The 14,080-nt window shown below is 29.3% G+C and overlaps 3 protein-coding genes across 3 annotated transcripts in view; 2 read left to right on the top strand and 1 right to left on the bottom strand.

The window, feature by feature from the left end:
- Positions 1-14,080, bottom strand: part of LOC119671269 (zinc finger CCCH domain-containing protein 13-like) — a 379,289-nt gene that overhangs the window by 156,717 nt on the left and 208,492 nt on the right. The window lies entirely within an intron of this gene.
- Positions 3,002-3,819, top strand: LOC119671284. Its single transcript, XM_038081854.1, has 3 exons — positions 3,002-3,121; positions 3,189-3,437; positions 3,501-3,819. Exons 1-3 carry the CDS (start codon positions 3,070-3,072, stop codon positions 3,719-3,721), a joined length of 522 nt encoding a protein of 173 aa, XP_037937782.1. The 5' UTR covers positions 3,002-3,069; the 3' UTR covers positions 3,722-3,819.
- LOC119671285 (T-box transcription factor TBX1-A-like) overlaps positions 10,073-14,080 on the top strand; it is a 15,314-nt gene continuing 11,306 nt past the window's right edge. The window contains exon 1 of the mRNA XM_038081855.1: positions 10,073-10,282. Within this exon, the coding sequence (XP_037937783.1) occupies positions 10,090-10,282 (193 nt within the window). The 5' untranslated portion in view covers positions 10,073-10,089. The remainder of the gene's footprint in view (positions 10,283-14,080) is intronic.

The following is a 14,080-nucleotide window of genomic DNA, read 5'->3' as shown; positions in this document are numbered from 1 at the left end:
GTGTTGAGAAATAATTAGTAAATAAAATATTTATATAATGTGCTTTGTGAAACCGTTTTACTATATAAATTTTGTGCCGATTTCAGTGATTTGTAGTGATTTTTTATATATATTTTAAAATTAATCAATTATTTGTAATAAGTGTTTCATTTAAAAAAATTAATATGTATTTTATATTATATAATTGAGTTTACACCCTTTGTGACTAATAATTGAAATTCTATATCTCTTTAATAAAATATAACTTAATCTTATCGCCAAATTTGTATGTTTGCCTATTGATTGCTGTATAAAGAAATAATTATTTGAATTCGAATACAAAAAAATAGACGATAACTTAGTATATTTCTAATAGTAAAAAAAAATCGAAATTTATAAAAATGGCGTTAGTCCATTTTATTTGTGAATATGTCGTCATGTACTCGTATAAAAGTTTGAAGAGCATGGTTCCATTAAGCATTTTATAGTTCCTCATTAATGTATGTTATATCTTCATCTCAAAATGAAGAAATCTATAAAAGTAAATTAATATATAAATTAAAAATGCTTTTTTAATAAAAAAACTTTATATATTTTTATTTAATAATTATTGTTCTTAGCCACTAAAAGTATTTCATAATTTTAATTATTTATTAATTAATTATTGTCTCTTTTCTCTTTTCAAGTCTCTTTTCAAATAAGTCTCTTCTGGTATAAGATAAATTGCTCACTTAAGACTATTAATTCTATGTTGAATTCCCTGATATATAATAAATCAAAATAAATAATAACATATTTTCATCACAAAATAAAATATGTCAATGTCCATATATTTGTCCCTATGGAGATTACTGGCCTAGAGCGAATTGTCACACCTATAATTTTACACAATATGAGGCTGAAAACAATATCACAAATTGGAATTCCTTTTTAATAAAATTTTAAAGTTTCTTCTAATATATTCCATTAACAAAAATGTGGTACTACAAATTAAACATCCATATATTTACTTTAAAAGAAATAGTAAGAAATAGTACACAATTGAACTTAATAATATAATTGATGGAATAAAAACTATGTTAGTAGGGCTATTTCACGTTTCATATTTCACCCCAATTTCTATATATCTACACCGGTCACTAATTAAAATAAATAAATTCATACTCTTATTAGGAGCTTAAATTTTTTATATATAAAAACCTTTATCCTGTGCTAAAGCTCCCATATAAGGCAATGCTGTAAATAAGTCACACACAGCGATGTCTGCTCCTGTGTCATATATGCAGTTGGTCGTGTTACTCTTCTCTATTTAAAATATTAGTCAAATACTGACAATCCGAAATGAACTGTTTTAGATATACTATTTTGTCTTTCTAACTTTTTTCCTAAATATGGTATTAATTTAATTGTCGATAGTTTCACTTTTATTATATGTTTTGAAGCTCAACCATTAATCCAAAGTCGTGGCTAATATACTATTGGCTTAGTCCGCCACTTAAAGAGTGAAGTGGCGTGATATTTTCAGCAGATAGGATTTTCTTCAATCCACTGGGATTATGCACACACTGAACCGCACTTTACGAGGATATGAATTAGAAGAACTGTAGTTCATGATGCAGATACATATACATTTCTATAAGAGTTTGTGAAAAGTCACACTCATCAGACGTTATTTTTTGTTTGCAATGTTTACTTAAGATCCAAATTGATTTTTAAAATCCGGAAAGTATTTTTCGTCTTTACAACACTTTGTAAAGATAGGAGAACTTCAATTCCTTTCTGTTGCTAATATGAGACTATTTGAACTTAGTCGTATTTGCATATATAATACGATCTGTACTAAACATAGCTTAAGTAATGCTTACATATGTGAAGACTAATAGGCTATTACGGACATATTATCTAGTATATTAAAGACAGATATCACAAGTATTGAGAAGAAGTGATTGATTAACTATAATAATATATGAATGATATCTGGAATTGAAAAACCTATCAACTTAAAGCATCTATGGTACAAATACTCGTATATTTGTCATTATACTACATGAGAGATATTTTCAAATTACTATTTGAATTACTTACAGTATGTTTGTTCCACAAGAAATTGCTCGACAATTATTTACCAAGTGTCACTTTCCATATCAAATCCATACAAAAATGTGCTAATGAGGTTCAATATTAATAAGTTAAATCAATTACAGTATACTGAAATAAAATACCAATGCATTTGTCTTATAAATGTAATGTTTATATCTTAACCACATTTTTGTAATAATTAATTATTACTAAACAATATGAATACCTATTGATGATTAGGTAACTCATTATCTTATCATTAGAAATATACATACCCATATATGTTAGTAGAATGAACTTGATTCCGTCACTCAAATATTTATTTATATACTAAGCATAAGATAAATAGCGAGCAATTCTTTTACATAAAGATACTCGTATTTTACAGGTTTCTGATAAGTCATAAATATATGTATGATACGCTGAATATAGTACAAAAAATTTAAATAGTTTATCGTATGTATATTTAAGTACTGATAAACATTTTTCTTAAATTCAAAATTAATATATTTAATATTCAGTTTCATTACTAACACAGATTGAAGAAGAGTTTACTTAACCGGTTTAATCCATTTGGCTTTAGTCCTAGGTACTGCAAATGTCGACTCCTAGCAAAACCAAGATTTTCTGTCCCAAATACACGACTTCAAAAAATAATGTCTTGTGTCAATCGAGCAGGTTGCTTAAAATGTGAGGTTTTTATAACCAGATTAGTGATAACTAAATATCTCATATGTGCTACTTACATAGAGCACTGTCGCAACTTTAACTAACCAACCATCCATGGATATACATATGTACTGCTACATACCATGTTTTTAGAATATTAGATATCAATATTCCTAAAATTACTCTATTTTAGTGTTCCGAAATTTTTTGTTCCGAAAAATTTATTAGTCCCATTACATACCATATATTTATTAACCTGTGAACTTTCTTTAAATTTTAGATGCTTGCGTACAGTGTAACTCTTCAAGTGATCCAAAATGTGCAACAAATCCTGAAAATTACATGGCTAAAGAATGCTCTAACTCCACATCAAAATGTTTTACTAGAATTTTGGGTAAGTTTTATTTATTTTAGTTCTAACTATTTTTCATTTAACTAACTATATTCATTTATTTTCGAAGATGGTAACACAATACGCGGCTGCGCAAGTGACTTGGATAACAAAACCGCTTCCAGATGTAATAACGAAATGGAATGCTTGATCTGCTCCTTCATGGAAGGCTGCAATCGCAACGTCTTCCCCACACATCGTCTAACATGTTTGCAGTGCGAAGGAACAAATAATGGTACTTGCGCAAATGAGGTGTACGCCAAGTCCACAGTATGTCCTATTTACAAATTGGGTGATAAATGTTTCATTAGAAACACTGGTAAATAATTTGCATATATAACAAAATATATATGTTTTTAATCCCGTTTTTATTTTAAACTAGGATTGAACGCTACGACCTCCTTCCAACGTGGTTGTCTCACTTCAGCGCAGTCAAAGAAACTTTGTGTGGATGAGAGAAACTGTTATACCTGCGAAGGTAGCAGCTGCAACCATTTAGCATACGGATCGGAATTAATTCCAATTGCACGTGACTCCGCCGGTCTTTTCGGTTACTCGCTATTGTTAGTCGTAGCTGGTATTTTAACTACTCGCTACTTTTAAATAGCAACGAATATATTTTGTTCGCCAGTGTGTTTCTTAATTTTTTAATTGTAATTTTATTGCTAATAAGTTTCTAGATAAATTCTTGTAGCAATTCTCTTTGCCTTTTAATAAAATTTTAATTTTTTTATTTAAAATAAGATTTACTCGAAATAGTTGAAAAGAAATGAATATTTTCTTTTGTTGAAATTGGAAAAGAATTCACACTTAACAGGAAAATGCATTCCAAGTGCATTAAATTTTACGATGTGCGAGTGAATCCGTTTCTGCACAAACGGTTGACTTTTTGATTCTATCGTTTCGGCATTTCACGTATTTGGACTACTTATAAATATGCTATAGGAATTATAGTACAAGTAAGAAGAAGAGTAAAAAAGCGGTTTTCATTAATATTGCGTAAATGTTAAAGGAAATTACTTACACCGGAAGATAATGTATAAATGTTTCAACACATTTGAATCCCTCTATTTTAATTGAACTCTTATTGAAGTTTATGGAAGTTGTGAAGAACAGCACTTATGTATGCGTGTTCAAGATAAATTAAATGAATTTTTTTGAAAAAAAATTTTAAAATATTTTTAAATAATTATTAGTAAACAATTTTTCAGTATAAATCGTAAACAAATACGGCAAACTAGCCAATTTCAATATTAGTATACTATATTTAAATAAAAACACTAGCTACCCGATGACTGGAAGTTGACTGGAAATCAACTACTTAAGTAGTGCGAGAATATTATAGTGAAGTGAGTTTTGCTGAATTTAAAAATCTTATCTTTATGTTCATCTATTAAACTTTTTCAATCTTAAAATCATACTTTTTCGAATTCTTTCGAGAACGTTTCGAAAATTGAGCTGTTTTTACGGGCTTAACGATTGAATTTAAAAACCTAGCACTAAAACTAAACAATAGTATCTTCATTACAAAAGTGCCATTCCCTACCGGACAATCTTATTTTGTTGATAGGTTAATATACGTCTGGCATTAGTATCGCGCTTCCTACTATAAAACAAGCTGCTTATTCACACAAAGTGTGACAGGAAGTATAGTAAAGTTCAAGGCGCAGATAATACTCTATTATGTTACATCAGACAGTCTCATATTGTTTAAATGGAAGTACAAACCTAGTGTAAGTATCCTTTCTTGGTGTATAGTAGGCTGGCCAAACACACAAAATGTGGAAGATAGAGCCAATAATCAATTATAAAAGACAGTCGTATCTTATTCAGATGGTAGTTGTACCATCTACTATCACACGAGAAGTATTAGCAATCACAGAATTACCAGCAATTTTGTTGGAAAAGTTCAAATAAACGCAGACTTTAAAGACACTATATATAAATAAAGTAAAATAGAGTACCTATTTCATTATTCTTTGAGGACATAAAATAATTGAGATTATTATCAAGATATCGTTATTGAATTCTGGAGAAATTATTTTAGTTCTTGATTCAGACAGAGTTATAGAGTTACACTCTATAACTATGTTTAGTAAATTAAGTTGAAGAAGAGTGTCCATAGTAATAGTGGCACAGAGTTTCATTGCACCCTTTAAACTGCTCAGTCTCTGAACATTCCTTAATGCCTTTTGGGCACTAATCTGTTTCATTATATGATCACTATGTGATATCACCATATATAATACCAAAATTACCAAATTCTCCTAAATGAAGTATATGTTCCGGATCAAGAATATAAACCTGATTTAAATAAATAGCATTGAATATGCAAAAACTTGAGTTTGTTGCTCCAGAAACTATCGCCTGACAATCAATCTTGCATTTTTATGTTATGGTTTTTGTCATCGTAAGGTTTTTATTTCATAAAAATTGTTTTGAAAAATAATACCTAGGTATTTAGCTTTGTTGAATAGTAATATAGGGATAGGGAATAGTAATATAAATCTGTAAAGCGTCTCATTGCTGAAAGAGACTCTTCATCGGGGACGGCGTACATGAACTACTATTTTAGACATCATGGGAGCATAGAAGACGCACCTTTAATATATACGTTACCTAAAGTTTATGCATACGATTTATGTTATGAAATAATTGAAATTGTTTAATATAAAAGAGTCACATAACCTAAAGAATTCCTAACTGGAGATCATTTAAAAGAAGCGAAAATTCGAAGATTTTAGTATACCTAAATAATGGACCTATGACATTAGAATAACAATTAGCAAGTGGTTAAAAGCAGTTTAGAGCAGAAAAAATTGGAGCCATCTAGATGGGGTCTATGTTCAGCAGCGATCTATCTATGTTCATTTGATAATGATGAACAAATATAATAAAATTTTTGAAATAATAAAAAATTGTATAATGTTCTTAAAATCTTTCGAAATAAGTACAACTTGAATAATTAAAATTCAATTAAACAGAAATGAAAAAGATTTTCTTTGATTACCGCGTTTATATACGAAGAGTGAATCCATTATCCATAAATATGGAAAATAATTGTGAGCAGCACAATGGGTTCTTTAATATCAAAAATTTTGGTGTTCTATGATCTCAAGATTTATTTTCAGTAATTAAATTGTTATAAACAAAACGAAATGTAACAAAAAGCAGAGGTGGTAAATGCCTCATATTGATGCTCTAGGAAAAGAAATCATAACAATAAATAGCAAATAAAAGCAAATAGTCTTTAATTATTACTGCTGGTACAGGTACTTTTCCAGAAACCAAAAACTGAAAATAGACGTGGAACAGGTAAGTGATCATTTGCTTGCCAAAGAAATAAACCAGCACACCGCCTTCTTACAAAAAATATCAAACAAAATAAAAATAGAAGGAATTAAATAAATATCTTCCCAATTATAAAAACCAAATCATTTGCATCCAAGTTAAATATCAGACATTTTGCCGCAAAATACACAAACAGTGAATAAATCTATGGACCTATCCACCATTTTAGAAATGCGCCCGCTGGCCAATTGTTTACATAAACGCCAAAATGTTTACGAATTTTCATTTGTGGTGCGCTGAAGTAGCTGAAGAAGCTGCAGCAGCCCCAGAACTTGTGCGGGGGCAACTTAATTTAATGAGACACATTAAATTGGATTCCCAATTGCAGAAGCATGGGCATCTTTTACGCATAAATGAGCTATTTTGGTTTATTTAGTGGCTCTGTTAAAACGTAATTCGTATGCCTCTACGAGCAGGTCCAAAATACTTTAGTCCAATTAAATTTTAATTTTCTCGTGTGAGGGCCATGTGCAACTGCCAACTACTTAGACGCCCACTCGAGCTGCCAGTGTATCCAATTTAAATATAAACAATCGAAGAATGAGTGAATAAATTGTTGAGAAGGGGTGTGTCTTTATTTTGAATGGAGAGAATGTGAAGAGATAAACAAAAATTTGGTGTTTCCTAAAAATACTGATACCATATATTTAAAGTGATCTCCAGCTAAAACTCTTAAGAATACAGATATTTGGTTTTTATTGGGTCTTTGTAAGTTTTGAAATGTTACATATAAATTATGACAACCGTAAGATCTCGTCGTTAATAAACACTTGATATAGTAAAATAAAAGACATTATGATAAACATTCTAAATTTTAAGTAATTATTCCTAAAAATTACATCCTAGCAACCAAAATTTATTAATATTGCTTAACGACTATTTTGTATTTGCAAGACTTATCTGGTATTTTCAATCAATCTTTATTTTATTATTTTAAAGTAATTATACTGTAATCACTTATTAACATATGCTGTGTTATTAGCGAGTTTATACGAAACATAAACAAACCGCACTAGAAATTTTATTACTAGAGGATCTTAGGCTACTGAAAAATCTCTTATTTTTCGTTAAAGATTCGTTTTACACAACAAGACAATAAGCCACGTAATGGATCCCTCGGATCACCGTAATAAGCTAATTATATGGAATCTAAGGTACTATATATATCAATATCCAATCAAAGTCTAGAATCAAACAATTCTAGACTTTTTGTAAATCTCGTAATTGCTGTGGGCTTAATTTACCTTTTGATTTGGGAGCAAGATTCTGCTCCCAAGGTACTGACGTCTATGTCTTGCTACCGCTGGGTAGTTGCATAGAACATGTTCTGATGTTTCTTTCTCCTCATGACAGAATCGACAGAAACCGCACCTATATTCTTCATGTGATAAGTGAGTCTGTTCAGGATCATTGAATCTTCTTGGTAGCCCGCTTGCATGTTTTAGTGTTAAAGTAAATTTCTTTTCTCCCGTTAACTATTAATTTATTTGTGAAGGTATTTGTTACCCCACAGAAGGGCTCTGAACCAAATAAAGGAGTACATGAACCCTTCTTAGCTAGGCAGTCTGCTATTTTATTGCTCTAATGCTATATGTGTGGGTTATGACTCCTGTATTCAATTATATAGCGAGCTATATAAGCTTTACTGAATATTATTAATATTTAATCATTGTTATCGGGTAGTTTCGCTAACTTGATCGTATCGTAAATATGTATTACATCGATAAAAAAAAAAGATTTTAAGACAACAAAGGAAAGCATCTCTATAGTGGAGTGATCAAGTTGAAGTAGTTCTAGCCGTTTTTGATAAACGAGATCGAAAAAGTAATGTACGATGCACGAAAACGATGTGGCTGAAGAGAAATGTGTGAGAAAAAAATTAATAAGCTTGTTCTGAAGAAATATATTTAAAATGTAAATAAATTAGATCTTAAAGACTGCGATTTATTATTATCTCTTCTTAATATGATTACTAAAGTTTTTGTATTATTTGTTTTGCACTACTTCAAAATAATACTTTTTGCGATAAAGTGATCATCTAAAAATCGTTATATTTATTGATTTCTACAAGTAGTTAAATTGATACAATTTTTATTGTTCCTACCTATAATTGTGTCTCACTATTTTTACTATTCATGCAAGTTTAATAACTGTAATAGATAAAAAAATTTAAAAAAGCGACCTACTCTCAGTTCTTTCTGCTACTAAATTGATCAGCTATTATATAGTTCAGATCCTAGTGTTTTCTGGTGTTACGAATTTTTTGTATAATTTATCGACGCTTTACTTTAGCTGATTTAATCAGATTAATTTAAAAACAAAATACCAAACTTCTAAATATATCCACAAATCTATAAAACTCAAGAAATCAATTAAAGAGAATATATAAGAGTCACAACCAACAAACCAAAAGAGATTTTTCTTGCATCCGATTGGTTACCAGACAAGAACCAACTGAATTAAGGCGCTTCATAAAATCACTTGAATTATATAGAAAACAAAAAATAAAAATAGGAATCTCAAGCATATAAAACACAAAGGGATTGTACACATCAGACATATGATTAAAAATAGATTTCTTGAATGAGAGAGCTAACCAGAGATGCATACCAAAGAGATTGTTGCGCGTATTGAAATGAACACTTCGACAGATGTTGATCTAAACTAAAAATCATCATACGGATCAAGTCGGTACGCTTAAGAACACAAAATATTCGATAAAAAAGCGGTTATCTGATTTATACCTAACACGGATATGTGAATCGCGTATATGCGGACACTCAGAAAGGCTTGCGAAGTCATCAGGCATAAGGTCTGCCAAATTTGTACACCATCGGGACAGTCGGCACGCGTATGTCATTTTACACCTTTCGCTTGATTGCCCGAATTAACATAGAATAAATAAGGTGTCAAGTGAACGGATCAGATATTTTTGTTGCGAGACTGATGAATATTTCAAATCAAATCGTGTGTGCGTAACGTGTTTATCTCAGTTGCAGGTTGAAAGTTTAATAGACGCGCTAAAAAGGTTATTGCGTTGAAACAAAAGTGTCAAAAAAGATTTTCGCGAATCTGTGAAGAGTGCTAGTGCCAGTGCCAGTGCCAGTGCCAGTACCAGTGCTAATACCGCCGTCAACACCCATTATCGATCGCGATGTGTGTATATTTTTACCGATTCACTCGTTGATTATAGTAAAATATAAAGATACATGTGTTTATCAGAAAGTAAAGGTGTTGTTTGATTGATTGTACGCTTGCTTGATTGAAGAAGCTTTAGCTAATTGCAATCTATTGAGAAGTATTGTATGCTAACCGAATTGTGATTAAGTGGTTTTCAATAAATTTCAATTCGTAAATACGCAAAGTATTTGAAGAACTTTTTAACACATTTCAAGTTTCGACATTTTTATCGTTCATTCTGTGCGAATTGATCGGAATAATTTCGTCTGTGATTGAGTTTGTCGTGAAGTTAATGAGCAATTTGGCAATAATTGAACAAAAGCGTGAAAAACATTTTAAATAAATTTTTAATTCAATTTAGTTTTTTTTGTAATTTGTTGCATTTAAGCAACTCAAAATTCTATTACGATTATTAATCTCAATTTAATCGAAAAAGTGTAATGCATCAAACTGCCTATCGTGGTCCAATAATGGGTCCGACTGAATGCACCAGTGGAATAGTTTCTTCATCAATGTCCTTTCTGGATAATACAAATGGATTTAGCGCAAATATTGCAGATTATGGGTGCTATGTTACAGATTATTGGGCTGCGCCATACACAACAGCCTTAAGTCCCATGAAACAAATTGAAGGTGATTGTTTGTAAATCGTCGTAATATAATTATTTTTGTGTTTTAAATTATATTTAATTAGGAAAATATAAATATACGAATTATAAATTTTAAATACAAATTAAATTATTTTTGATTGGCAAAATGTAGTGATATCTCAACAATGCAGTTGATGAAATTAAACTTAAAGTTGCAATGGCACTTAACTAATATTATTTTTGCTTAAGGAATTCTTAAATTTTATTTCAAATTTTTACTTATAACACTATATACTCATACTTTAAATAATTGACCATCAGATGGAATAGACTGGTACATTAATCATTCATTTAATTTATTTATCTTTTCTTTTTTGTTATATCTGTATAAGAGATATTCGTTTTATAAAGACAATGTGTCGTAATTTAAAGACGATTTAGTTTATTTAAGTTGATACAAGTTGATAACAAAGAATAAGATTAAGTACACTCAATTTTGTTATCTAGTTTCTTCCTAGTTTTTAGAATTTTTAGACCACTATTGAACTGAAACAATAACTTTCAACATTTCTGGCAAGAACCCCTAGTATAAGAGAGTAGAGACTAAATCCATTCCGTCGAATTTAGGAGATTTAATAGGTCCCTCGTCTTTTCCGACTTCTTTAACAGTCTGCTAGACTGTCAAAGAAGTATCTTTCTAAAAATCTATTTATTTCTGGTTTTTAAAAATATGAAATATTGATTACATAACGATTGCTGCGTTTTAAATCTGTTATGAAATAACATTTTAGGTATTGAAATAACACAATCAAAAATTCTTATAGATATTTAATAAATGCTCTAACTATTTTAAATTGATAAGTGTAGTATTGTATATTGTATCTAGTTTAAAATAATGATATAGCATGATATATTAAATACAATATAACTTTGGAACAGTAGCATATCCTTCAATTTATGAATTAAATGAACTGAAACTGGCTTCATACGATATTATTTCATAGTCTAATATGTCATATTTTTAAAAAATAAATGATAACGTTCTAAAAGTTATGTATGAAGATGAACTAATACTTCCGAGAAATCACGTATAAGTATGATAGATAATATTGTAGTTCGGAACTTTCATATTCATTCATATTCATATTTATACTTATTGAGCCAATTCAACTTCTTGTTTTAGTTAGAACAAAAAAAGTTTCCATTAAATACTGATGATGTGTCAAAAATTAGTTTTCATATCTTTATGTAGATTATATACCTATCAAATACATCCATCCATATCTACAAAGTATGATTTTACTTAAATGTCAAATCTTATTCACAGATTTATAGTGCTTTGTGTTTTTAAAAATTTGAGGCAGTAAAAATTTCAAAACTAACCATTTAATTTTAATTTCTATCTATTATCTTATTTAGAATCAATTGCTAATATTAAAAACATCATAATCAAAGCATTTGTTATCTTTATCCATCCCATATTGTTTATTGGAATCTAAAGCATTTATGTGTCCTCTATGGCTATGACTATGTATTCTCTTATGAGATTATTGAATTACTATTAAATTATCCAGTCCTCATTAAATTATTTTGTCGATGTTATATTTTAGGTTACACGTTAATGTTGTTCGAGTTTTGTTGATATCTGATATCTTTCAGCTAACATGGGACTAATAAAATCATTCTTTTTTAACTATGAGCTGGATTGATATGAGTACGATAGTGTTATTCATTTTTTCTTCTTTCTCATCAGCAGGTATTGCTAAAAGGATTGAGGAAGAAATGTCTATTGTCTCATGTTAGTATTTAAATTTTCACTCTTTACGTGGGCAGGTGTCAACAGATGAGCCATACAGGTTTCGATAATTAACTGATTTCACTTAAAACTTATATTATAATAATTTTTTAAATAGCTGAAGAATCGTTTCAGTGATCGCAGATTTCTTGTTAACTCATCTACGATGTAGTTTCTTTCTGTATAAAGTGATTGAGTGTAATAGTATTCTTTATGGATGAAGGAGACAAATTAAATTTTATGATTTAATGCTATTTATATATATACATATTGTAGGTAAATAATATACCTGTATATTTTACAAAGAGAAATGATAAACCGCTATCTCAGCGATTTAACGAACCACCTTACATTGCAGGCACATAACATCATTTCCTAGGTTGACTTCATAAATTTTCTACGGTATCAAATTTTAGCTTCGTAGTGTATTATTTCTTTCTTAAATAAATAATTTAAAAATACTTTAAACATAAAATTTAATTTAAATATAAAAATAATTTATAAATGTGCATTTTTCTGGTCTTTTTTAAATCAAAAGAAATTAAGCCTCCCAAATCTTTTATTTTTAAAGTTTCCATTTATATAATTTAATAAGAAATCATCACATACAACAAAATAAAATTCTTACAAAAAATCATTTCTTATAGGGTCTTATAGGATGCTATAGATTTCACTATAGCATTTCAAAATTTCTCTTATATTTATATACTGTGTTATCACGAATACGTTTAGGGTACACGCATACATTTGAATTTGAGTAGAGGATTTAGGAATGGAACTTCAGTCACTCCTTACATTTGCTAAAAGCAGCAATATTCTAAATGATGCCTACTACAAATCATCATAGAGATCTATCTGGTATCTGGACAAATTGACTTAACCTTACATTTCACATTTACTGAAAATATATTTTGTATAAATATTGGAGTAAAATTTATTTTTCTTTCTAAAGTATATATATGTATACAATATTAACTGAATGATATCTTATATGTTACCAAAGTTTTTTTAAGAAGCTTACTACAATTTGTACAAAATAGTGGTTCAATTTTTCCATCAAAGTGATTGAACTACAGTTAATAATTTCTAAGCGTTCTTAAATGAGCTAATTAGTCTATTTGTGTCTACTTATACTATATATACAGTATATAAGCACACATATTGAAAAGGTGCAATATGTTTTACTTAACTTATGTTAACAGAAAAAATTTCGCAGTTTATTTTATTAAGAAACTATTATTTTCATTTAAAAAATCTGAACTTTTGAACTGCAAACCAAACTAATTAATTTTAGAACTTTTACGTCAAGAACCTAAACTCTTAGGAATTTCTAATAAAAAGCTTTGTTATTCCAGCTGCAGAAACGTTTCCTTATAGTGTACGAGTATATCAAATAAATTGAAATTGCGGCCTATATTTTCCACAATTAATTTGCACTGAACAATATTCAAATAAATAATTGCAAATTACAATTTTTCGCAATTAATCAAAAGTAGATGTTAAGGAGTAAAGGAATGCATAGGAACATATGCCTAAACGTGTTCGAGTTCGTATATCTTCCATACACTTTGTGGATGAAATGATTTGTAGCGAGTAATTCGCACATCACGATTTGATTTATATAATTTTAAGCGAAACAATCTAAAGAAAATCTGTAAAAAGTTAATGAAGACATCTCGGCATTATCTTGTTGAATTCCTGATTAGTCGCTCATAAATACTACAAATGACGGCGCAAGGTGACATACGCGTAGCCTACATTTGTTCAGCTGCCAACATATATGAGTTATGGGGAATTGCGACAATTTTAGCGACTCTAATTATTGTTTTGATGTGTAGTCTCGGCGATGGAACTGTGTAATCAAAACATCCAAATTGTTAAAAGTGTTGAATGATACTTTTCTCTCTCACAAAGAAAATGAGAAATAAAAAATTAATATAAAACTGCGAAACTATAAAATAAGTCACGATATTCTTACACATTATTAGAAGAATGTAGTGGTTCCCTCAAACTAGTAAGTTGAGTAAAATTACACTTCAATTCTCA

Source organism: Teleopsis dalmanni, chromosome 1 (genome assembly GCF_002237135.1).
Source record: "Teleopsis dalmanni isolate 2A chromosome 1, ASM223713v2, whole genome shotgun sequence".
Classification (NCBI taxonomy): Eukaryota; Metazoa; Arthropoda; class Insecta; order Diptera; family Diopsidae; genus Teleopsis; species Teleopsis dalmanni.
This window is presented reverse-complemented; position numbering and strand designations above follow the sequence as displayed.